Source organism: Tasmannia lanceolata, unplaced genomic scaffold (assembly GCF_043159265.1).
Source record: "Tasmannia lanceolata isolate RefF3 unplaced genomic scaffold, GAP_Taslan_0.1 ptg000002l, whole genome shotgun sequence".
NCBI lineage: Eukaryota > Viridiplantae > Streptophyta > Magnoliopsida > Canellales > Winteraceae > Tasmannia > Tasmannia lanceolata.
In genome coordinates, this window is record NW_027518679.1 from 50973243 (window position 1) to 50996809 (window position 23567).

The window sequence follows — 23567 nt, forward strand, 5'->3', positions numbered from 1 at the left end:
TTGGTTTCGGTGTTGACCGAAATCTAGTTGAAATTTAAAACCATGATGACAACCGATTGTGAGTGCTAAACTGATTATTAGACTCAAATTTAAATGTAATTGTGAGTCGAATAACCTTCAACGTACGGGCATGTTTGTTTAAGATTATGACAACCGATTGTTCGTCCTACCTTGGTGATGAGGAGATGCATTTTATAGGTACTCAGAGGGGCATACTGGACCTTGTGAAAAAGAGGTGACACATCTCCTTATTTTAGAGAAATAGAAGCCCCAAGTGAAAGTCACCGAGGGAAGCAATTATGTTGTACGTACCCCCATTATGTACAGTTATGTCCACACACCGTGTATAAACTCCGTATAATCTTGCATTCGGAGTATTTTCTCCAAGCCCAAAAATGATTAAGTGGGATTTGCCCAAAACCCCACCTAATTGCTAACAAAATATGCCCCTGATCTTTGTTATTTCATTTTTTTTGGGTAACTAAGCTGAAGCTTTGTGGGATCCATTACAGCTTATTACCAATAAAAGGAAATAAAATATTTATTGGGGCGATTACACCCCCCCCACCCCCCCCCCCCCCCAACACACACACACATTATGCGACCCCTTTTAGCACGATTTGACGTCAAACGTTAAAGTCTGCGCACAAATCCTTACTATTCTAAAAGCGTAAACCCATGTATTTTCGTCAATCATCTTTCCCACAAATCCCATTTTCGTCCCACTTCTAATTTTATTAAACTTCCTTTGATGTCCTTTTTCTTAAGGCTTTTTCGTCCTTTTGGTTTATGATTTGCCCTTGGGATACGTCCAACAATCCCACCAGTTGTCTTGCAATGCTTTCCAGTTTGGTCAACATCTTTTGCCTAATTCCTTTCAATTGTATACCTATATCTTCCGACTCTATCCCGTTTATCCAGTGTATTTTTGTCCTTTCAACACTGCTTTTCCCTCAAGTTATGTCGGCAAATCCCACCACCTGTCCCTCACAGCAACACACCTGTCGACTCCAGCGTTCCACCTGCCCACTCCTTCCTTTTACGTGTAAAAAACTTTTCTATGCCTTTCATCCAAATGCCCAATCGTGCCCTAACTTTCCTTTTTATTGAGATCGGTGCTGGATTGGGTTTCAATTGAAATGGATTCCGCCTTCTTAATTCTACATCTTCTGGTTTCATTTCTCTAACTCTCACCCTTTTTAAAAAAAAAAAACTTACATTGGCTACCTTTCTGAGATTTTAAGGAAATGGTCATTTTTCGTTCTGATCTCTTTTTAAAATTTCTAGGATTTGTGATATTTTTCTCTTATTTTGTTGTTCTGCAGATTTGGATTTGAACCAGAAAAACCAATTGAGTAATTATAATAGAACATGCATCCAAGTGAACGAAAATATAGAACACAAGGTGACTTGGGGTAAGTTGAAAGGTATCAACGCCTACAATTTCTTGAAAATTTCACTTTGTTTTGCCATGAAGCATTAGCTTTACATTTTGAATACTGATTTAAATTTCGTCTGTTTGTTGGAGGGAAACCCCTGGCATTTTCTTTGATGTAAAGGTATGTTGATGTGCGTATGCACATGTTGTCAATAGTATGTATGTGCTTGCGTATGCACATGTTGTTTCAGTAAAGCAATAAGAAAAAGACATGTAGTGGACTCACTCAGAGGGGTCTTACATGATGTTGGGATGATTAATATATGGTCTTCCTCAGGGGCGTTTTGGGTGGTGCTGCATTCTTCAAAGGTCAGTTAACCTAGAGGCATGGTGTTCAGTTTGCTATTAAACAAACAAGTTACTGTTTACAAGAGCACTGTTAATTTTATTTTTTAGAAGGAATAGTAATGCAAAGCAATTTACTAATAGAGAAATTAGACAAGCTATCAACAAGATTCAGGAACTAAAATCCAAGAAATTTTGGAGTTTTGACCAAGTTAGATACTGAAATATCTCCTCTTAAACAAATGTTGAACTTTTGAAATATCAAACTTGGCATATCATATGGACTAAGGAGGAAATCTATAGCTGAAGACAAGGAATAAAAACTCATTCTATGGAAATCTAAGCTTTTGAATAATCTATCGAAAGTTGAAGATGTTACTTGATTTTTTGTTCAAATTTTGTAGAATTGCACGAAAGATTGCTATTTGATGGTTGTTGTGATTCCCTTTCCCTCTCTCTTTAAAATTCTTTTTGGGTTTCCATGGTAGTGGTTAGATTTTTGTGGAATTTTGTAGAAGGGCGATGATATTTTCACCCCCCTTGCATTACGCATGCGCCCCCCTGTGATTTGACGTCAAAAAGTGTTAAAGTTGCCCACTTTTCACGTCAAATCGCATTATAGGGGAGCGCATGTCTAATGCAGGGGGAGTGAAAATATCATCTCCCTTGTAGAATTGCAGGAAAGAATGCTATTTGATGGTTATTGTGATTCCCTCTCCCTCTCTCTTTAAATTCTTTTGGGTTTCTATGGTAGTTGTTAGTTTGTGCAAATTTTAATGAGTCTAAGTTGGTACTTAGATTTGAACTTGAGATTGTTGGGTCACCAGTTTGCCGTGAAAAATAAAATTGATGACTTCTCTTTTTGGTTATTAAGAAAAATGATGTTTTTTTCCTTGAGAAAGGAAGTAGTTTGATGATTATTGTGACTTTCATCTGTAATAATGGTGAGAATTATATGTTTACCTCTTTCTCAACACTCATGACTTGATAGCAAATTACCCTCGGAAGCTGTGAAGCAATAATATAAATAATGGTGAAAATGGAAGGAAAACATGGTGGGATTTTGAAAATCAGATAGGCATAGTTCTTAGTATTATTAAAATGCCTAAAACTAAGTCATGGCTCCCCTTAATCACATTTTCTTGTTCTCAGTGCATTAAGAGGACCCATCAATATCTTGTAAGGTTATTGCTTTTTATGATTATTATTAAGTTGACTCAAATTATGGGTTTGCATCTGGTGTGATGTCTAGGTCCTTTCTCTAAAAGTGCTAAAATGAAATTTATTTCTTCTCTGTAATGTTTGGGTACCCACATCAGTGATGTTCATTTTTTTTCTTCCATTTGTTGTGTAGTTTCATACTCTTTTAACAAAATGCAGAGTTAAAAGATAGCTGCCAAAAACTTCACAAGGGATCTAAGAAGTTTGGTAGGGTCACCTTGATGAGATGCTAACATCATTACAGGGTCCAACATGTCTCCTTTATTTATTTTTCTCAAATTCAGTAAGTGTTATGGAGGACTGTTTGCTGGATCACACAAAACTGGTCCTCAGCTGCTGTCAGCGCTCTACTTTTTTTTATTGTTGTAATCGGCGCTACCATGGCGAAATAGGCCATCGGAGATTGGAGGAAGAACCAGCAGGTACATTTCAATACCCTTTTGTAATACTAACGCTTGTTTCGATGCTTCTTGCTTTATAATCCATGCTTGGTCGGGTTTTCCTTTGTCTTCACTTACATTTATTTGCTTACATATTCAAATATTTTCTAGACTTGGGTTACTCATGAATATTCACCTTTCATTTCTATTTAATTAATATAGTTTTCCTTATTTTCTATGATATTTTATTTTATTTCATACAATATTAGTTATTGAAATTAGTAGTTATTGTAATTTAATTGTACATGAGCGAGTTTCCTCCATAGACAACTTGTGTCCACAAAGCTTTGTCCATAAATCGAAAAACCTCAAAATACAATGCTTGACAAAGGCCATAAAATCATATCGTGAACTTTCACTACTCGATGAGGAAATCAATACTTGTTTTTTGAAAAAAAAAAGGACCCAAAGAGTTGCACTTTGTTTGAAATATTTTCTTTCCTTTTCTGGTATGCTAATTTTGCTATTTCACCGTTCTTTTGCATGTTCTTATTTTTCTGATGATAGGACAGTGCTGCAATTTTTATGGATTTTTTTCTTTTTTTTCCAGGATGGGTGCATTTGTAGCCAAATGTTGAATGAGAATTGTTTTCTTGACGCAAGATTTGAGATCTTAGTACCAATGTTGTTTAAATGTGTGTTGCTTTGGAATAACCTGCTTGAACCTATACACTTAATAATCTCATTAACTCTCCTTGAAGGAGATGAAGGCTCAAGACTTGCCCAATGATTTCGATTAATCAAATTCTCATAAACTGGCTTGAATGAAGCTGATGACTGCAATTAAGAACCTGCCTTTGAGGTTCTGATTTTGCACCTTGAGAAGTACCAATACTAAAAATTCATTGGAATGACAAGTAAAACTACAGTTTCTTAAACTTACAACCAATCAGTAGTCAAACATAGAAGATAGACTTCATTCGAAGGTTTCATGAAGGTTTTAAAAGGTCCCATCCTTCACTTGCCTATACCAATTTATGCCACAAGTATTTCTACCATGAGATTTTCTAGAAAAGGCCCCATCTTTCACAAGTAGGCAAGGGTAAATTCGTATTTGAAGGATACATTTAGGTATTTAATTGGAATTTGTTTTCCAATAATACAATATCGGCATGCTAATTATGGGCTTGTTTGTTTCTAACAGGAATGGAATTAATCTAAGAGGAACGTACACCATGATATTGAAATTCATGTGATATGTCGTCTCTCGCTCTCCCACTGATTCCTCACTACAACTTAATAGAAGCAGTGAGTTCCCTTGGAAGTCAAGTGCCCATGTCTCCTAATTTGCTTCAGACAAGCCTTGTATTTACGAGGATCTTAAGTCTTGTTCTGCATTGGGTGATAATTTTGCGAACTATAATACACATATACCTGCTATTATTTAGTTTAATATCATGCGTTTCACTCTCATAGGATGCTATTTGATTTAATAAAAAAGAGTACTTTTTTAGTTGCATGGTTCCTTCTCAACCTCCTTTTTCAACTTGCCCAGGAGTTGGATATAATTATTGGTTTGTCTCTTGTAGAATTCTTGTAAGAACTTTTGTGCGTACAGATGTAGCCTTTTGGATGTTTCTTAGTTGAAGCTACTGTGGCAAAGCACCGACTGTACATATAACCAACATGCATCTAAGTAACTAAATGTTAATTAGGAACTTCAACATCTCTACAGGGAAAGTGAAATGTTGTAAGAAAATAAAAGTAAAGTGAAGTAACAAGGTACATGGTGGATCCAATGAAATCAGAGTCACATGAGGGTTGTTTTTTCCAAATGATATCATGCTTTAGTGTATTAGGGTCAAATTGTAACAAACTTTGAAAGTTTTGGAAGGTATTGATTTCCTAAATTAAATGATGTGTAGCTTCCTCAAGGCCCACTAACAGAAGCTCAAACTTCTCCATAGAAGTCATTTTCAGGTTAGGAATCAACCATTGGAAATTCATAAATACTATGCCTTCGAGTGATTAAATGCATTAGTGATGCATGAAAGTTAGGATGCTATATACCCTCGAGTGATTCAATTTATTAGTGATGCATGAAAGTTAGAACATTGATGTTGATTATTTTCTTTTTGTTGATCTTCAATCCTTATAAATCTTCTTTTTAATGTTTAAAAGTTCCTCATTTGTTATCCCCTCAGTTGCACGTGCACTTTTACTAGTCACGTTAAAGGGACGTGGGTTTTTTTTCTTGGGGAAGGGGGGGGGGGGGGGGGGGGGGCGATAATCCTACATGGGGCGAAAAAATATCTCCCTATTTATTATTAAAAACGTCGGTAAAATGGGTGTTATTTTTGTTCCTGAGCAGCTATTTAAGTGGGTTCCGCCGGTTCAGGTAAACTTGTTTTGACCCGCTTTGTATAACGATTTTTATGGTTTATGTTAGGCCCAAAATCGGTTAACAGATATGGCAGTGACGTAAGAGCCGAGCTGGAGGGAAGTAGAGTCCGGATGAGATCGTGTTCTGCACAGGAGCAAACGAGGTCAGAATGACCGACCCGGAGTGTACTCCGGACAGGCCCTTCGACACCCAAGTCAGTATGAGCCGGAGTGAAGAGGGTGTTTTAAGAGTGGTGGGTGAGAATTTGATACCCTGATTTATGAGCTTTGAAGGCCCTTTTATAGGGAGAAATTGGGGTAGTTGGGGAGTTAATGCTCCCAGACAGGTGTCGACCAGCTATAGGCTCAAGCCCGCCTACTCTGTGTAATTACCAAACTACCCCCGCTGGTGAGGGTCCTGCGGTGGGCCCTCCTCTAGCCACGTGTTGGAAGCTAACAGGCTGCTGCGCTGTCGCACCCCATCAGTTGCCCCCCAGTTCTCCAAGTTATTATGGTGACTTGGGGAAATATGGTGGGGTACGCTTCCGATCGAGAGTGGTCGAGGCTTGTCCTGAATCTGGAGGCAGTCCGGAAATTGGGGCAGTCCGGAAATCGGAGGCAGTCCGGAATCTGGAGGCAGTCCGGAAAATGGAGCAGTCCGGAAATCGGAGGCAGTCCGGATTTTAGAGGCAGTCCGGAATTTGGAGGCAGTCCGGAATCTGAAGCAGTCCGGAAAATGGGGCAGTCCGGAAATTGGAGGCAGTCCGGAATCTGGAGGCAGTCCGGAAAATGGAGCAGTCCGGAAATAGGAGGCAGTCCGGATTTTAGAGGCAGTCCGGAATTTGGAGGCAGTCCGGAATCTGAAGCAGTCCGGAAAATGGGGCAGTCCGGAAATCGGAGGCAGTCCGGAATCTGGAGGCAGTCCGAAAAATGGAGCAGTCCGGAAATCGGAGGCAGTCCGGATTTTAGAGGCAGTCCGGAATTTGGAGGCAGTCCGGAATCTGAAGCAGTCCGGAAAATGGGGCAGTCCGGAAATCGGAGGCAGTCCGGAATCTGGAGGCAGTCCGGAAATCGGAGGCAGTCCGGATTTTAGAGGCAGTCCGGAATTTGGGGCAGTCCGGGCTAATCTTTGTCGTTTAGCGACCCAGTCCGGCTTGGGCCGGACTGATTTTTGTCGTTTTGTGAAACGCGTCATATCCAGTCCGGCTTGGGCCGGGCTGCCTTTTGTCGTTTAGCGAAACGCGTCATATTCAGTCCGGCTTGGGCCGGGCTGCTTTTGTCGTTTAGCGAAACGCGTTATATCCAGTCCGGCTTGGGCCGGACTGCCTTTTGTCGTTTAGCGACCCAGTCCGGCTTGGGCCGGACTGCCTTTTGTCGTTTAGCGAAACGCGTCATATCCAGTCCGGCTTGGGCCGGACTGCCTTTTGTCGTTTAGCGACCCAGTCCGGCTTGGGCCGGACTGATTTTTGTCGTTTTGTGAAACGCGTCATATCCAGTCCGGCTTGGGCCGGACTGATTTTTGTCGTTTTGTGAAACGCGTCATATCCAGTCCGGCTTGGGCCGGACTGCCTTTTGTCGTTTAGCGAAACGCGTCATATCCAGTCCGGCTTGGGCCGGGCTGCTTTTGTCGTTTTGCGAAACGCGTCATATCCAGTCCGGCTTGGGCCGGGCTGCTTGGAACTTATCTCGAAAGTTGTGCCCGCCGTTAATACGAGACACGTGGCACCCCTCGGGCGTCCTCGAGACGTGCGCCCTTCATTTAATGCACACCGCCTCAGAGAAATCTATATAAGAGTGGGTTTTGCCTTCTCACTTTCACTTTTTACTTTTCCTCCTTCTCCCTTCTTTTTCCTCTGTCGGTTCGGCGAAGTCCAGTTCGGCGAAGGTCAGTTCGGGCCGTGTAGTTTTTGTGAACGGCGGTGGATTCGGGAGCATTCAGTGTGATCCGGTAATTTTTCTTGAGCGCGTCTCATTCATTTCTTTTCCTGCTTTCATGTCTAGTAGCTCTAGTTCTGAGTCCGGTTCGGGGGAATCGTCTTCTAGTAGTTCAGGGTCTAGATCGTTGATTAGGATCGAGGATAGGCCTACTTGGTCACCGGCCCCGAAAATGGCGAGTGTGACTGTTATAGGTAGTGATGAGGAGGGGGAGGACGAGGCGATATTAGACCTGAACACCGCTCCGCTTCTAACGGATAGTTACGTTCCACAAGGTGGGAGTGTTGGTAGTGACGCCGGCGAGGCGTCCACAACGTTTCAACCAGGCCGGGCCGTTGAGGTCGTAGCACGGGCCCGTATGGATGCCAACCCTACCTACAACATACAGGCTCTCAATGAGGAGAACTACCTGGATGAGTCCGCCATGGCAGTGATTAGGGATAAGTACTGCATCCCATCCAGGTTTGGACTGAGGGAGGCGATGGAGGGAGATAGAGCCTGTAACGAGAGCTCCGACATTTGCATATATGACGAGTCACTGAGGGCCGGACTCCGATTTCCTCTACACCCCTTCTTCGCTTCGGTGCTTCAGCATTACGGGCTAGCTCCGGCCCAAGTGGCGCCGAACTCGTGGAGGCTGCTTACGGGGTTTGTATACCTCATTCGGGGCCGGCTTCGGAGGGACTTGTCAGTACCGTTGTTCCGCGCGTGTGCGCAATTGAAGAAGCACAAGGGTGGGGGTTGGATTTACATTAGCCAGCGTCCGGAGATAAAAATGATCACTGGCATTCCCACCTCCATACACCTGTGGAGGAACAGGTTCTTTTATGTTGAGGACACGGAGTCCAGCGAGCCTTGGCCGGTCCCTTTGAAATGGGGAACCCCGGATACAGTCGCGATGAGTCGCAAACCGTTTCTCGAGGGTGAAGATGCGAGAACCCTCGCTCTACTTCGGGATGTGCTGGACCATGAGGGGCCTGTTGATTGTTCAGACTTCCAAGGGGAAGAGGTTTTGGTTGGGTTGGGCCTTAGTACTGCGACCCGGGCACGTACGTAGATAGCCTCCTTTAAAATTCGTCTCTCCGCCCCTTTGTTTTTTTTTTTTTTTTTCTTTGTTTTTTTTTTTTTTTGTTTTTGTCCCTGACTGGTTTCGTTTTCGCCTATCTTTCAGAGATGCAGCAGCAGTCGCTAGTGGATAAGATGAGGAAGGGGGCCTTCGGGACTGTCCGTCAGGGCCAGAAAAGGAAGGCTCCAGAGACGGCGAGTCCGGCTCCGACCCAGGACGCACCGCCCCAGCCCAAGCCCAAGAGTTCGGTGAAACTGGTGAGTTCATCCGGCCGGGGCGCAGGATCCTCGAAGACCGTGGCGACGTCTGCTGGCACCCTTCCGCCCCCGTCGAGGCACGGTGATAACGTTTTTCGGCCGAACTGGGCCGTCCAAAAGACTGATTCCGGCCTTGGAGAGAACCGGGTGGCTGTAGAGATTCAGACTAAATGCATTCTTGACAAAGACAAGCAGCAGGTTCTCCACGAGCCGCCGGCTACGGCCGAAGAGGCCGTATTCTCTTCTCTTTATCAGGTAAGATGGCTGACGAGTACGCTTACTCTTTGCTTCCCTTCTGCTTTGTTTGCTTGTGTTAACACTTGCTCCTCTGCATTTTTACAGATCGGAGTGTACTTCAATGATCTGCGGGGGAAGAGTAAGAAATTCTCCGATGCAATAACTAAGTCTGAGGAGGAGAATGGGAAGTTGAAGAAGGAGGCGAAGGAGCTGAAGAGGTCCGTGGAAAAATCTGCCGAAGAGATCAAGCGGCTGGGAGAAGAATTTGCCGCTCAGCTGGCCGCGCAGAAGGAGGAGGCGACGGAAGCCCTCAACGATCAGAGGGAGAGAGCCCTGTCGAGGCAGGCGACTGCCGTTCAGGAGAAGGAGGACGAACTCCTTCTTCTATCCAGTGAGGCCTACAAGATAGGGTTCTTTGACTGCCTTGGGCAGGTCAAGGATTCCAATCCGGGCGTTGACCTGTCGAGGATGGTTATACCTGATCCACCGACGCTCACTGGCGAGGAGCCGGCCGCAGCTGACGCACTCTTGCCCCCGGGGGCAGATCCAGCGCGGGATGGGGGCGATGAGGCGCCTTGAGTTCTTCTCCTCCCCTTTTTTTTTTTGGCGATTGCGTGATTCCTTTTTGTAATGGCCCCTTGGAGGCCCAACTCCCTTTTGTAATGGTCCTCTGAGGCCCCAACATATGCATGGAAAGAGTTTTTGTTTGTTTAACTCTTCAATGCTTGTCCGTCTCTAGTTTATACTGTTTTCTTTTTGTACGATGCGTAACTATCGCTCCAGGTAGGAGTCATGGACTTAGGAGTGGACTCCTAATTCTTTGCCGAGACGAACCATGGCGAAATCAACGTCGAGTACTCTAGTTTTAGTGAACTGGGTTTCGAAGGAGCTTTGGTTTTTGCATCCGGGCTGGTTCCGGACCAGGAGTGGGCTCCCGGTCTTTGCGGAGACGAGCCGTGACGAACCAAACGTTGAGTACCCTAGTTTTAGTGAACTGGGTTTCGAAGGAGCTTTAGTTTTTGCATCCGGGCTGGTTCCGGACCAGGAGTGGGCTCCCGGTCTTTGCGAAGACGAGCCGCGGCGAACCAAACGCTGAGTACCCTAGTTTTAGTGAACTGGGTTTCGAAGGAGCTTTGGTTTTTGCATCCGGGCTGGTTCCGGACCAGGAGTGGGCTCCCGGTCTTTGCGGAGACGAGCCGTGGCGAACCAAACGTCGAGTACCCTAGTTTTAGTGAACTGGGTTTCGAAGGAGCTTTGGTTTTTGCATCCGGGCTGGTTCCGGACCAGGAGTGGGCTCCCGGTCTTTGCGGAGACGAGCCGTGGCGAACCAAACGTTGAGTACCCTAGTTTTAGTGAACTGGGTTTAGAAATCTGACAGACACGAAGGCATTTGCAAAAAGAGAAGGTTCTTTCATTCACATTCAGGAGATATTTACAAAGTTTTTTTTTTTTGTGTGTCGGCTACTTTGCTACTGATGATATTTGCGAAGGTTCTTCGAGTTCCAGGCATGTGGTAACAGTTGTTCCTCGAGTGTTTCCAGTCTATAACTGCTCGGGCGAATCACCTCTTTTACTCGGTAAGGCCCTTCCCAGGTTGGGGAAAGCTTTCCAGCCTTCTTGGGTTGGGAGATAGCAGCTTTCCTTAAGACAAGATCTCTAACTCGAAACTCTCTAGGGCGTATCTTCGAGTCATGGTAGCGAGATACTTTCTGCTTGTAGGCGGCGACTCTTATTCGGGATTCTTCTCTGGCCTCCTCTAATAAGTCAAGATTCGCGTGGAGCCCGTCACCGTTGAGCTGTTCGTTGAAGTTGGAAATTCTAGCGGACGGGGTGCCTACATCGACAAGTATTACCGCCTCTGTTCCGAAGGACAGGTTGAATGGGGACTCGCCCGTTGGTGTGCGCGGGGTGGTGCGATAGGCCCATAGGACGTGATACAGCTCATCTGCCCATCGACCAACTTTCTCGTCTAGTCTTTTCTTGATCCCTTGTAGCAGGATTCGGTTTGTGACTTCTGTCTGCCCGTTGGTCTGTGGGTGTGCTACAGAGGTGAACCGCTGCTCAATTTTCAGGTCGGAGCAAAACTTCCGAAAGTTTCGGCAGTCGAACTGTTTGCCGTTGTCTGTTATCAGGACGCGAGGAATCCCGAATCTACAGACTACTGATTTCCAGAAGAAGTTCTGCACATTCTGTTCGGTGATCTGGGCTAGAGGTTCAGCCTCCACCCATTTGGTAAAGTAATCAATCGCCACCACTACGAAGGTGCGCCTTCCGGAGGCCGGTGGGAAGGGGCCCAAGATATCCATTCCCCAAATAGCGAAGGGTAGCGGGCTGACAATTGGGGCCATAGACACGGCGGGCTGATGAATGGTGGGGGAGAACTTTTGGCATTTCTCGCATCTCTTTACCAGGGTCAGCGCGTCTTGTCTCAACGTTGGCCAGTACAGACCTCTAAGGAGGACTTTGATTGCCAGGGCTTTGCCCCCCAAGTGCTCCCCGCAAATACCTTCGTGTGTCTCCTGCAGGGCATACGTGGCGTCGCTGGGCCGGAGACACTTTAAGTATGGGAGAGTATAGGATCTTTTGAACAAGTTCTCGCCATCAAGTGAAAAACGGGCTGCTCTTTGGATCACCTTGCGCGCTTCTCTTTTGGCCTCAGGCAGTTTTCCACTACGCAGGTAGTCGACGATCTCATCCATCCAGCAGGGCTCGTGTTCCACCTGCATTATCTCAGCAGCCTTTCTTTCGATACTGGAGGCCTGTAGGAACTCCATGCATATATTCCCGAGAGTCGTGTATCCGGATGCGGCCAGCTTGGACAGTACATCTGCCTTTGTGTTGTCCGTTCTGGGGATTCTGACAACCTCGAAACTTCTGAACTTGGAGGATAGTTGCCGGACCTGGGAGAGGTATTTAATCATTCGCTCATCGCGGGCTTCGTATATACCTTGGATTTGGTTGGCGACCAACTGGGAGTCACAATAAGCTTTCAATCTTTGGGCTCCGGTCTGGACTGCAAGATTCATTCCAGCGAGGAGTGCTTCATACTCAACCTCATTGTTGGAAGCGCGAAAGCCGAACCTCAAGGCGTAGTCTAGTGTGAAACCGTCGGGCCCGGTTAAAACCAGACCGGCTCCGCAACCAGCCTTGTTTGAGGATCCGTCCACGTGCACTTCCCACAGTGCTTCGGCGATTGAAAAATCATGCTCAACTGGCGGCATGGGGATGGTTCCTGCTCTGGCTTCATCTTCTGCCAGTTCTCCGGCTGTGGTAGTACCTTTCGCTGCTGGGGCCTGGGCGATTTCAGGTTCGGCGATCTGCTGGGGGATGGAGCACTCAGCTACGAAATCTGCCAATACTTGAGCCTTGATCGCGGGCCTGGGCATGTACCGGATGTCAAATTCACTCAATTCCACGGCCCATTTAACCAATCGTCCCGAAGTATCTGGCTTGTGGAGGACTTGTCTAAGCGGCTGGTCAGTTAGGACCTTTATCGTGTGAGCTTGGAAATACGGTCTCAACTTCCTGGCTGCCATTACCAGCGCGTAAGCCAATTTCTCGACCCGCTGGTACCTTATTTCGGCGTCGTGCAAGGCTTTGCTAACGTAGTAAACCGGTTTCTGTTGGCTGCGCTCTTCACGAACTAGGACCGCAGCCAGAGCCAGGGTACTTATAGATAGATACAAGATTAGCTCCTCACCGGGCTCCGGTTTTGTCAACAGCGGTGGAAAGGACAAATACTGCTTCAGCTCCTCGAAGGAGGTTTGGCATTCCTCTGTCCAGGGCGAGGTTTTGAGGCCTTTGACTGCGTTGAAAAAAGGGAGACACCTCTCTGCAGATTTTGAGATGAAGCGCCCCAGCGCGGCTATCATCCCTGTCAGTCGCTGCACTTCTCGGATGGTTTTCGGGGGAGCGAGCTCCACCACGGCCTTGATTTTTTCCGGATTGGCCTCTATCCCTCTCTGGCTGACCATAAACCCCAGAAACTTCCCCGAGCTGACCCCAAAAGTGCACTTGGTGGGATTGAGTTTCATCTTATTGTCTCTCAGGACTTGAAACGTTTCTTCTAGATCGGCGACATGGTCTTGCGAGCTTAGGCTCTTCACCAGCATGTCGTCGACGTATACTTCCATGTTGCGGCCAATCTGATTCCGGAAGAGTTTGTTTACAAGCCTCTGATACGTGGCCCCAGCATTCTTCAGGCCAAAGGGCATGACACGGTAGCAGTAAGTCCCCTGATTCGTTACGAAGGAGGTCTTCGGGATATCTGACTCATACATTCTGATCTGGTTATATCCGGAGAAGGCGTCCATGAAACTGAGCACTTCGTGACCCGCTGTGGCATCGATGAGCTGATCGATTTTTGGGAGCGGGTAGCTGTCCTTTGGACAGGCTTTATTCAAATCCGTGAAGTCGACGCAGGTCCTCCATTTCCCATTGGCCTTTTTCACCAGGACTACGTTTGCCAGCCAGTCCGGGTACTGGATTTCTCGGATGAAGTCAGCTCTTAGGAGTCTCTCCACCTCTTCTCTGATCGCCATCTGCCTTTTGAGGGCGAAGTGTCTCTTCTTCTGCTTCACCGGCCTGCAGGTCGGGTCGACACCTAGTCTGTGCGAACTGACCTCCGGGTTGATGCCGGGCATGTCCGTGGGGGCCCATGCGAAGACATCCGCATTGTCCTGGAGGAACTGGGTGAGGTTGTGCCGGACGTCGTCGTCAAGAGAGGAGCCGATCTGGACTACCTTTTCGTCATCTTTCTCGCACAGGGGAACGGGGACAAGGTCTTCGGCGGGCTGAGTTCCCTGAGCTTCGTCCCTCAAATCCAGTAGTTCAATTGGCAACGACTCCGTCGCATTTCTGCCTTTAAGCGCCATTGCATAACATTCCCGAGATTGCGGCTGGTCTCCTCGAACTTCTCCCACGCCAGTGGGCGTTATGAACTTCATCTTCTGGTGATAGGCGGACACGACGGCGCGGATCAGGTTCTGGCCAGGCCGTCCTAAAATAGCGTTATAGACCGAGGTGGCCCTCACTACTAGGAAGTTGACCATGGCGAAGGCCTGGCAGGGCGGTTCTCCGACGAGGACAGGGAGCTCGATTTGTCCCTCAACCTTGATCACTTCTCCTGAAAAGCCGAAAAGATCTGAGTTTGCAGGCTTTAAGCGGTCGTCACCTATCATCATTCTTTCGAAGGCGTGATAGTACAGAATGTCGGCTGAGCTCCCGTTGTCTACCAGGATTTTCCTCAGCTCCCAGTTCGCGACGAGCATAGTCAGGACTAGGGCGTCGTCATGTGGTAATATCACGCCGTCCAGGTCCGCGTCCGAGAAGGAGATCTCATTCTCCGTCTTCGCTTTCTTGCTGCATGTATGCACGGCGTTGACCCGGCGCGCATATGCTTTCCGAGCAGCAGAGGAGGTGCCTCCAGCCGCCGGGCCTCCCATGATTGTGCCAATGACTCCTCTTGGTTGGGAGCCGTGTGCTTCTGGTGGTGGACTGGGCGGCGATGGAGACTGTCTTCGGACTGGGGGCGGTTGAGACCGCCGAGGGCTTCGGCCCTGGGGACCCTTCTCCTTGGGGTCACTCCCGCGAGTGTCACTCCGGACATATTTTTTCAAGTAGCCTCTGCTGATTAGCTGCTCGATCTCCTCCTTCAGCTGTCGGCAATCGTCTGTATCGTGTCCGTGGTCCCTGTGGAACCGGCAGTACTTCGATTTGTCTCTCCTGTTTCCCTTGGAGATCATTGGAGTTGGCCATTTTATGAACTCTTCTCCGCTGATGGCCGCCAGTATATGCCTCCGGGAGGTGTTGAGAGGGGTGAAGTTTTCTTCCCTCCTGTGAGGGGATTTGTCCCTTCTGACGACCTTGTCGTCCCTGCGCTGCTTAGCATGGGGCTTGTCTTGGTTCCTGTCGTCAGAGGTTCTCCTCCGACTCGAGTCCAGAGCTGCCAGTGTCTCTTCTACTGATATGTACTCCTCTGCCCCGGACATTAGGTCTGCCAGGGAGTGAGGATTCCGGCGGGCCACTGCTCGGCGGAAATCATTCGATTTAGCGCCCGTGAGAAGCGCGTTCGTAGCGGCCGAGGGGTCCAAATCTGGCACTTGGAGCGCCTCCCTGTTGAAGCGGCTGACGAAGGCTTTGAGAGGTTCATTATCCTCCTGCCGCAAGGTCATCAGGGATGCTGCTGTTTTCCTTGGCCTGCGGCTGCTCATGAAGTGACGAACTAGGTCTTCTCCGAAGTCCTCAAAGTTATTGATGGAGTTCGGTCGGATCCTTGAGTACCAATCCCTAGCTGCACCTGTGAGGGTTGTCGGGAATGCTCTACAGAGGAAACCGTCTGACGCACCGTGGAGGAGCATCAATGTCCGGAACGTCTCCAAATGGTCGACGGGGTCAGTGGTCCCATCATACTGCGGGATAGCTGGCATTTTAAACCCCATTGGTGCTGGGGCACTCATCACATCGTCGGTGAACGGCGTTCTGCTCGAGAACGCCCTGGACACAGGCCGGCCTTGATCCTTAGCCAGCTCTTCGATTCTGTGACCCATCTCTTCTATCCTTCGCATCACCGGGTCGTCTTTATGTTCTGGCGACCTGTTTCTCCCCACGGATTGGCCTGCGGCAGAGCCGGAGTGGCTCTCCGGGCTCCGACGACGGGACCCTGATTTCGCCCGTGGCGCGCGCTCCTCATGAGCTCGGCGCCTTTGCGCAGAGCGAGACCTAGACCTCCTACGGCGGTGCGGCTCTGTCTGAGCATGCCTGGCTATGGGGTGACGGACTTGTCCGGGGGAATGGCGAGTCCGGTCTTCACTACGACGCGACGACCCTCCCCTATGAATTTCTGACCTTTCGAGGACAGGTTGTGGAGCTTCCGGAGGAGGTTGGGGAGGTGCCTGGAGCAGCTGCTGATACTGGCCAACGAGAGCGGTCATCTGGTGGAAGAGAGCTTGGACTTGCTCTGGAGTCGGCATGGAGTTAAGATTTACGGAGCGAGGCTGGTTTTGTTCAGCCGTGGCGGAGGCTGCCACTACCAGCGAGGCGAGTCGCTCACTCCGAGTCCTGCCGGGTAGCACGGCTCGGGTGGTACGTGCGGTTGGCACCCGCGCACTCTTGCGTCCTGCCATTTTTGTGAAGTGGTTGGAACAGCCTTTAGTTCTGGGGTCCCACGGATGGCGCCAATCTGTTAGGCCCAAAATCGGTTAACAGATATGGCAGTGACGTAAGAGCCGAGCTGGAGGGAAGTAGAGTCCGGATGAGATCGTGTTCTGCACAGGAGCAAACGAGGTCAGAATGACCGACCCGGAGTGTACTCCGGACAGGCCCTTCGACACCCAAGTCAGTATGAGCCGGAGTGAAGAGGGTGTTTTAAGAGTGGTGGGTGAGAATTTGATACCCTGATTTATGAGCTTTGAAGGCCCTTTTATAGGGAGAAATTGGGGTAGTTGGGGAGTTAATGCTCCCAGACAGGTGTCGACCAGCTATAGGCTCAAGCTCGCCTACTCTGTGTAATTACCAAACTACCCCCGCTGGTGAGGGTCCTGCGGTGGGCCCTCCTCTAGCCACGTGTTGGAAGCTAACAGGCTGCTGCGCTGTCGCACCCCATCAGTTTATTTTCGTATTTTCCAGTTTTTAACTGAGAAGAAATTTGAGAGCTCAGAAAGGGTGAAAAGGGTGAACAAGGGTTTTAGGGTGGGTTTGCAGAGAGATACCGATTTTCTCTTGCAATCTCTAGTTCCTATAGTTGATTTTCTTGTCGCCTCTGCCGTGGATGTAGGCTTTACGCCAAACCACGTAAATCTTTGTGTCTTCATGTGTTTGCTTGTATTTGCCGGTTTTGTTTTGCTTTGCCATTGAAATTAAAGGTTGTTACTGAGGGGGGTTTTCACAACAATTTTGCTGCCACAATAACTTTGGAGTTAATTATCGTCCTTTGAAAGGATATTTTTTCAAGTAAAAAGGTACATAGATAATGTTCAACTAAAAAGCTACATTTTAAGGTTCTTAAAAACCAACATTTCTTATTACAAGCATTGTAGCATATGAATTCTGAAATGGATTTCAGCATACAGGAACAAAGCTTAATTTACCTATGGTAGTTAACACAGTGAAATATAGAAGAAGAATATATGTAGAAACTGATTGAAATGACTGTTCTTCAAGAGCAGAGTTCTGGAATGGATAGCCTTGGCATGGGAATAGCAATTAGTGGTGTTTCTTTCTTCAGAATAATTGAATACTTTTCTGAAAGATCAAGCTTCTCCCCCTCCGCCAATCGCCACTCGAAGGAATGCAACAGAGAAGCCAATACATAAATGAGCATCCTCTCCGCCATGGGGACCCCTACGCACATCCTCTTCCCAGACCCGAATGGAAGATAACTGAAGTTGTTACCGTTGAATTCGTATTTGTTAGTAGTATTCAAGAACCTCTCTGGCTGGAACTCTAATGGGTTTTCCCAAGCTTTGGGGTCCCTATGCAGTGCCCATACATTCACCAAAACTTGGGCTCCTTTTGGGATCATGTAACCGCCTACCACGCATGATTGGCTAGGTCTACGCGGGATCAAGAACGGGACCAACGGGTGCAAACGTAAAACTTCCTTCAAGATTGCCCCCAAATAGCTCAATTTAGGCAAATGAAACTCTTCTACTACATTATTTTTCCCAACTACTTCCTCCAATTCTTCTTGAGCTCTTCTCATAATCTCAGGATGCTTCATCATCTCAGCCATGGCCCATTCCACTGTCGTCGATGTTGTATCAGTCGCGCCCGACAGGAGGTCCTGTCAACCAAGTTTATTTAGTTGTGAATAAGAAAATTAGGGTTGCTACTGTAAAGGAATAAGAGATTTGCCAATCTTGGATGCATTACAATTAGCCGTAATGAGTGTTTATATAAAACACTCCAAGGGATAAACATAGAAAGAGATTAGCATAATCATATGAAATAAAAAGGATAGCAATCCTAATCTAACCTAACTACTATGTCTGGTTTAGATGCTTAATCTGATACCATCATAATCCAACCGTCAAATCTCACCATATATTTTAACAGTGCAAAATAATGGGGCTGAAGATAGCAAGCTGGGGACCGGTATCACCCGCAACCATGGTTTGATAATAGGACGAACTCACCTTGTTTTTTATGCTTTTACCAGCTGTTAAAGGCTATTACAATTCCAAAAAAGATCTCAACAGCCAATCAAAGAAGTGTAAAACATCATTAAAAAAATAGTGTAAAACAAAGTGAGTTATCCCGTTATCTATGTTTTTTTTTTTAATGATGACCCCACTATCTATATTAAAGAAAAAATGTGTAAGATTTGCTTATCTCTCTCGTAAAAAAAAAAAAAACAATGAAAGCTGCAATATAGGAGAAATTATTTTAGTTAGAAATGTGCAAGTATTGTACATCTCTCAAAATAGAAGTCAAGATTGAAATTAGAAGAGAGGCGTAAATTGAAGAGACATATGCACATCTCTCGAAACATTACCGAGGCCAAGCGTTATACCCCCTCTTTTCTTGTACTAGGCTAATTGCCAAGCCAAGATAGCCTCTGTGGAGTTTCCCATTTTCAAACGAATACAAGTACTACTTTTAGGCCAATGATAAATTCGCACCCCTTTAAAGGAGGGTATGTGGAAGACTTCAACGCTTTTTAACGTCAATTCACATTAAAGGGGTTTATCATTGCCCATTTATCCAAACATCGTTACGAGTGATTTGGGTCAGGTCGGGTCGAGCTTTTTATAATAAATGAATTGGAAATCCGACCCAAATTTGTGGTTCCTAAAAATCGACCCGAGTTACACCCCTAATTCTTGGATGAGCATTATTTTGGATAGGTAAGGTGGGATTAGGTAGAACCCCTACAAATGTATTAATATAAAAAAAGATAGTACAATCAAGAGCACAAAGCACCACCCCTATTATCCCTAGAGGCCATGACTAATAGAAAAGGGGAATAAAGGATTCAGGCAATCCAAATTCTTCGAACTGACCCTAGAGACACTAACTAGGAGAAATAGGAGAAACAATGGATCCGATATATGTTGTGGATGTAGCTCAACACTCATTAGCAATGGGTGTTGAGTTGGTGGATATTTGGATCTTTGGGAACGTCTTCAGTAGGGAGTACGGGGTATTACTTCTTTGGAACCTTCTGCCATGGCTCACCTTCAGAGTCATTGTGGTTCGCTAATAATTCTTGGATGGATTTGCTATCCACATTTCGTGTTATTTTTTTATTTTTTTCATATGTAAGCTGGGGTTTGGCGGGGACCCCTATCGGTTTATCCACATTTTGTGTGGACCTTTGTTTTTGGATAAATAAAATATTACGGGGAAAAAAAGGTTAAGGACAAGATAATTTCAAGATAAAATTAGGGAGATGATTTTTGCAACCCCCCGGAGGATGATGCGCCCCACTTTTAACAGGAATTGTGTGCAGACTTTAACGCTTTTTTATGTCAAATCACGTTAAAAGGGGGGCGCATCATCCTAAAGGGGGTGAAAAATTCATCGCCCTAAAATTATCCAAGCAAATGACCAATGGCAAGAAGAACTTATTCAAGGATTTTAATTCCCCATTGAGAACAGCCTCAACAGCCTCAACAGGGTGAATCATACCTCAGTTGCACAACAAATATCTCAAAACTGTTTGAAGGGTTGTTTTCTTGAACGGTGATGGCGAGTTTAAGTGTGGAAAAGGGTTGCAATTTTGAGAATTTATATGGTGGACGGGCCCTGCATACACGTGCAGCCCAAAAAAACAGTGGGGCCCACCTTTTTTAGGTTATCCAAAGCATTCATTTGTTGGGACCTGACGCAGATAAGGTAAGCCAAGAAAATCTTCTCAATAGGATGATTCTAACCCTCCGATCCGTGGAGATTTATATAATGTGCCCTCCATTTTAAACCTCCACAAATTAGAAGGTTAAGATCATCCTTGGAGCAGATTTTGTAGGCACTCATTATCTAGGTCAGGGTTCGACAAATGAATGGTTTGGATCACCCAAATAATGTAGGTCCCACTGTTATTTTGGGCTGCACCTGCATGCACGGCCTTGCACTGTATACTTTCTCGGAACAAATATTGGCAAAAAGTGGTCAAAAAAAAGAAGATCCGTTAAAAAGTGAAAGAAAAACCTTATCACGAATTTAAGAGGCCGTCATTTCAGCGTACAGTATTTAGGATCATCAGATCGTTATGATGTTCAATGGGTTTTGAATATAAGGCCATGCTCGTTTTAGATTTTGACATCGGATTGTCTGCAAAACTATGGGTGCAACTTGGGTCTGGCTCAAACCGAACCTGACGGGTTCAACCCGATTTTGGCTCGTGTTGGGTTGGCATTTTTCTCAGGTTGGGTAGGATTAGGATTGAGGAAAGCCAACCCGATTTAATTTCCCGATTTAATTTCTAATTGGGTTCGAATCGAGGCCTTGGCAACCCTACCCGAATCCGACCTTCATTCTCTAATTATATCTTGATTTTTTTTGGGTTACTGTATTTTTCTGTTTGGCCCAAGGTGAACCCGACTCAACCCGACCCGATTTTGGGTTGATAGGTTAGGGTTGACCATCTCAACTCGAGGCTTGTGTTGGGTTGGGTTTGGGTTGAGGGAATGGTTTCTCGGGTTGGGCATGGCCTCAACGCGATCCAACCCAACCCGAGCTGCACCCCTATCCGAAACTGTAATTTTGAGTCCACTAGTCAGTTTGGCACATACAATATCGGTTGTCTTAATTAATCTTCAACGAAGAGGTTCATTAGGCCCAGTTGGTTTAAGATTATGAGAACCGATTTTAGTTCAAAACCTATTATTTGGCTCAAAATTAAAATCTAAGGCCCTGTTTGTTTAATATTTTCACAATTGATTGTAAGCCCAAAACCAATTATTTGACTGAAAATTATGTTTAGTTTTGAGCCCAATAATTGGTTTTGGGCTCACAATCGGTTGGCATAATCTTAAAAGAACAGGGACTACAACGAATTGTGCTGTGATTATCATTCCTGATTACGCTAATTTCATGTAGGTATAGAAGGCTTAGTGGCTTACCACCAACAATCCCTTGAGTTTGGCCACAGTGAAGGAAGTTTTGGGGTCTCCTTCCTCTATAAGACCTAATAGCAACTGTAGAAAATCCTCCCTCCCTTCTTTCTTTTTGGTTTTCTCTGCCAATCTATCCTTCTTCAGCCGTTGATCTATGACCGAATTCAAGATCCTGTCCAACCACGACGAAACCTTCTTCATTTTGCGTACGATCCCTTGCAAATCGAACAATGATAAAACTGGAAAAAGATCCGATACGTTGGGTGTTCCCACAAGCTCAGCGACCTCCTCAAACGCTCTTCGAAACTCGAGGCCGACCGTATGCCTTTCCTCCTCATCTAGGGTGCCTCCCCAAATCATGCTCATTATCACGTTGAGTGATGTTACAAACATCTGTTCATGGAAGTTCACCGGAGTGCCGATCTTTGCATAGATGTCACTCACCATCTGACGAACCTCCCGTCGGCGGAGAGTGTAAAAGGAATCGAGATTCCTTTTGTTCATAATCTCCCGAACACAGACCTGTTCAAAAGGTGTTAGAAACAAAACGCATACAATCATGCTTGTTCTGCTAGACTTAATGAAACTTGCTCAAGACAGAGTGGCTTTTAAATTTGCTAAGCTCAGCATTCCTACTAAGGTTCGAGTTTGATAATTATTTTATATGGTGGTGTGATTGTATTGTGGATTTCTTTAGTACTAGTGCCCTTCACTAGTACTATCAATAAAAATTCAGGTGCCGATCTGAGTTCCTAGATAAATTCCGAGTTATAAAAACAACGAATAAAAGGGGGCAAACATACAAAAGGCATATTAATTCACTTCAACAAAATCTCCAAAATAGACACCTTTCGAAGCATGGTCAAGTGTGGGCCATAGGGACTCCATGAAAGGCCTTGGCACCCGTAACTTATGCTTAGTGCAGCCACGGGCACATGACGGTTGGCGAAGATGGTGTCATGGTCTTTTAGGATGGCTTGGGCCATGGACGGGGAGCTTACTACTACACAGAGCTTGCTCCCTAGCCAGACCTTGATGATCGAGCCATAGTTCTTAGCTAAGGAGGTGAAGTAGATATGGAGTTGGCTATCAAGAAAAGGGAGGTTTCCGACCAACGGCAACCCTTGTGGGCCCGGCGGCAATTTCAACTTCCCCTTGCTTGATTTTTTCGCCATCCATGCGTACCATATAATCGCGATGACTAGTGCCACACAAACCATGAGTTTTGTTTCCTCTTTCTGATTGATTTCCTCCCACAACCATGAACACCCTTGAGAAACACTGGCTCTAAGCTTGGCAACAACATTGGATCCCATATCTACGTCCATGAAATGTAAAGGGTTTCTAAGTGTATTTCGTGAGATACATGAAGCCAAGTGTATCAGTGTATGTGATTATTTATAGCCCTCTTCACTTCAAGAAGTTTGTACGACCCTTGATATATGATCCGAGAGCAGCGCACTTTTTAAGATGCTGCTGTTGGATTAAATATCAAGGGTGGTACGTTTGACGTGCCACTTACGGAACTTCCCGGTCGGCCACTAGCACCCTTCACTTCAAGAAGTTTGCTCATATCCAACTTATACGTGGATATTGGGATTTGTGTGGATGAGAAAATTACAAGATCCATCCTCCACTGTCTAGATTCTTTCCTTCTAGAAAGGCGGTAAATGCTCCAACCATACACACAAGACCTGGTCAAAAAAAAAAAAAAAAAAAAAATCAGCCCTTAAGTATGGCTTGTAACATTAACACAAGAGTTAGAGATCAAGCTGTGCAAAGGGACAAGAGCCATGGACCGACCACCGTGACAATTATGCAAACCATTTATTTGGTGGTTCCCACCCTACGTCATCTCCTTAAGAGAGACGCTCACGCGCAAATGGAAACTCACCGGATCCCTCCAAATGCACACTCTGGAGCATGGCTTTATTCTTTTCAAGTTCTCCTTAGCTGATGACTGTACACGAGTCCTAGAAGACATGGGACAAAGCTATGGAGGCAGACCCTTAATCCTACAAAGATGGGACCCTGATTCCAACCTGGAAAAGAAGATTCTCCCAGAAATCCCTATTTGGATTAGGCTCCTTAGGCTTCACCTCAAATTCTGGACAAAACATTGTTTGAGTAGGATTGCTAGTTCGATTGGAAAGTCGTTATATATGGATACCCATACTGCAGAATCGTCCGGACTAAATTACGCCAAAATGTGCATTCAAATAAGTGCCGACCAATCTCTCTCCGGAATCCCTCAAACTCATGACCTCTTCAGGAGAGATTATTCAACCAATAGTCTACGTTTGGAAGCCA

At 46.0% G+C, this 23567-nt stretch overlaps 3 protein-coding genes across 12 annotated transcripts; 1 reads left to right on the forward strand and 2 right to left on the reverse strand.

Annotated features, from left to right (window-relative positions):
* The first annotated feature begins 1009 nt into the window (after positions 1–1009).
* Positions 1010–9917, forward strand: LOC143877462 (uncharacterized). Of its 10 annotated transcripts, XM_077379569.1 has the most exons (8): positions 1010–1172; positions 1326–1415; positions 1529–1559; positions 1716–1747; positions 3104–3366; positions 4529–4632; positions 8813–9219; positions 9307–9917. In XM_077379569.1, exons 7-8 carry the CDS (start codon positions 8815–8817, stop codon positions 9778–9780), a joined length of 879 nt encoding a protein of 292 aa, XP_077235684.1. In that variant the 5' UTR covers positions 1010–1172; positions 1326–1415; positions 1529–1559; positions 1716–1747; positions 3104–3366; positions 4529–4632; positions 8813–8814; the 3' UTR covers positions 9781–9917. The 10 variants fall into 10 exon arrangements, 9 of the variants coding, with proteins under 9 accessions (XP_077235684.1, XP_077235624.1, XP_077235639.1 ...); XM_077379509.1 differs by having other exon boundaries at positions 1010–1250; positions 1529–1747; XM_077379524.1 differs by having other exon boundaries at positions 1529–1747.
* Positions 9918–10670: 753 nt separating this feature from the next.
* LOC143892815 (uncharacterized) lies at positions 10671–12737 on the reverse strand. The gene is made up of 2 exons (XM_077397694.1): positions 11610–12737; positions 10671–11258 (listed from the first exon to the last, which is right to left on the reverse strand). The coding sequence occupies exons 1-2, from the start codon at positions 12735–12737 to the stop codon at positions 10671–10673; spliced, it is 1716 nt and encodes a 571-aa protein (XP_077253809.1).
* Positions 12738–17265: 4528 nt separating this feature from the next.
* LOC143877500 (labd-13Z-ene-9,15,16-triol synthase, chloroplastic-like) lies at positions 17266–22588 on the reverse strand. The gene is made up of 3 exons (XM_077379587.1): positions 22106–22588; positions 21264–21779; positions 17266–17983 (listed from the first exon to the last, which is right to left on the reverse strand). Exons 1-3 carry the CDS (start codon positions 22583–22585, stop codon positions 17357–17359), a joined length of 1623 nt encoding a protein of 540 aa, XP_077235702.1. The 5' UTR covers positions 22586–22588; the 3' UTR covers positions 17266–17356.
* Between the last annotated feature and the right edge of the window lie 979 nt (positions 22589–23567).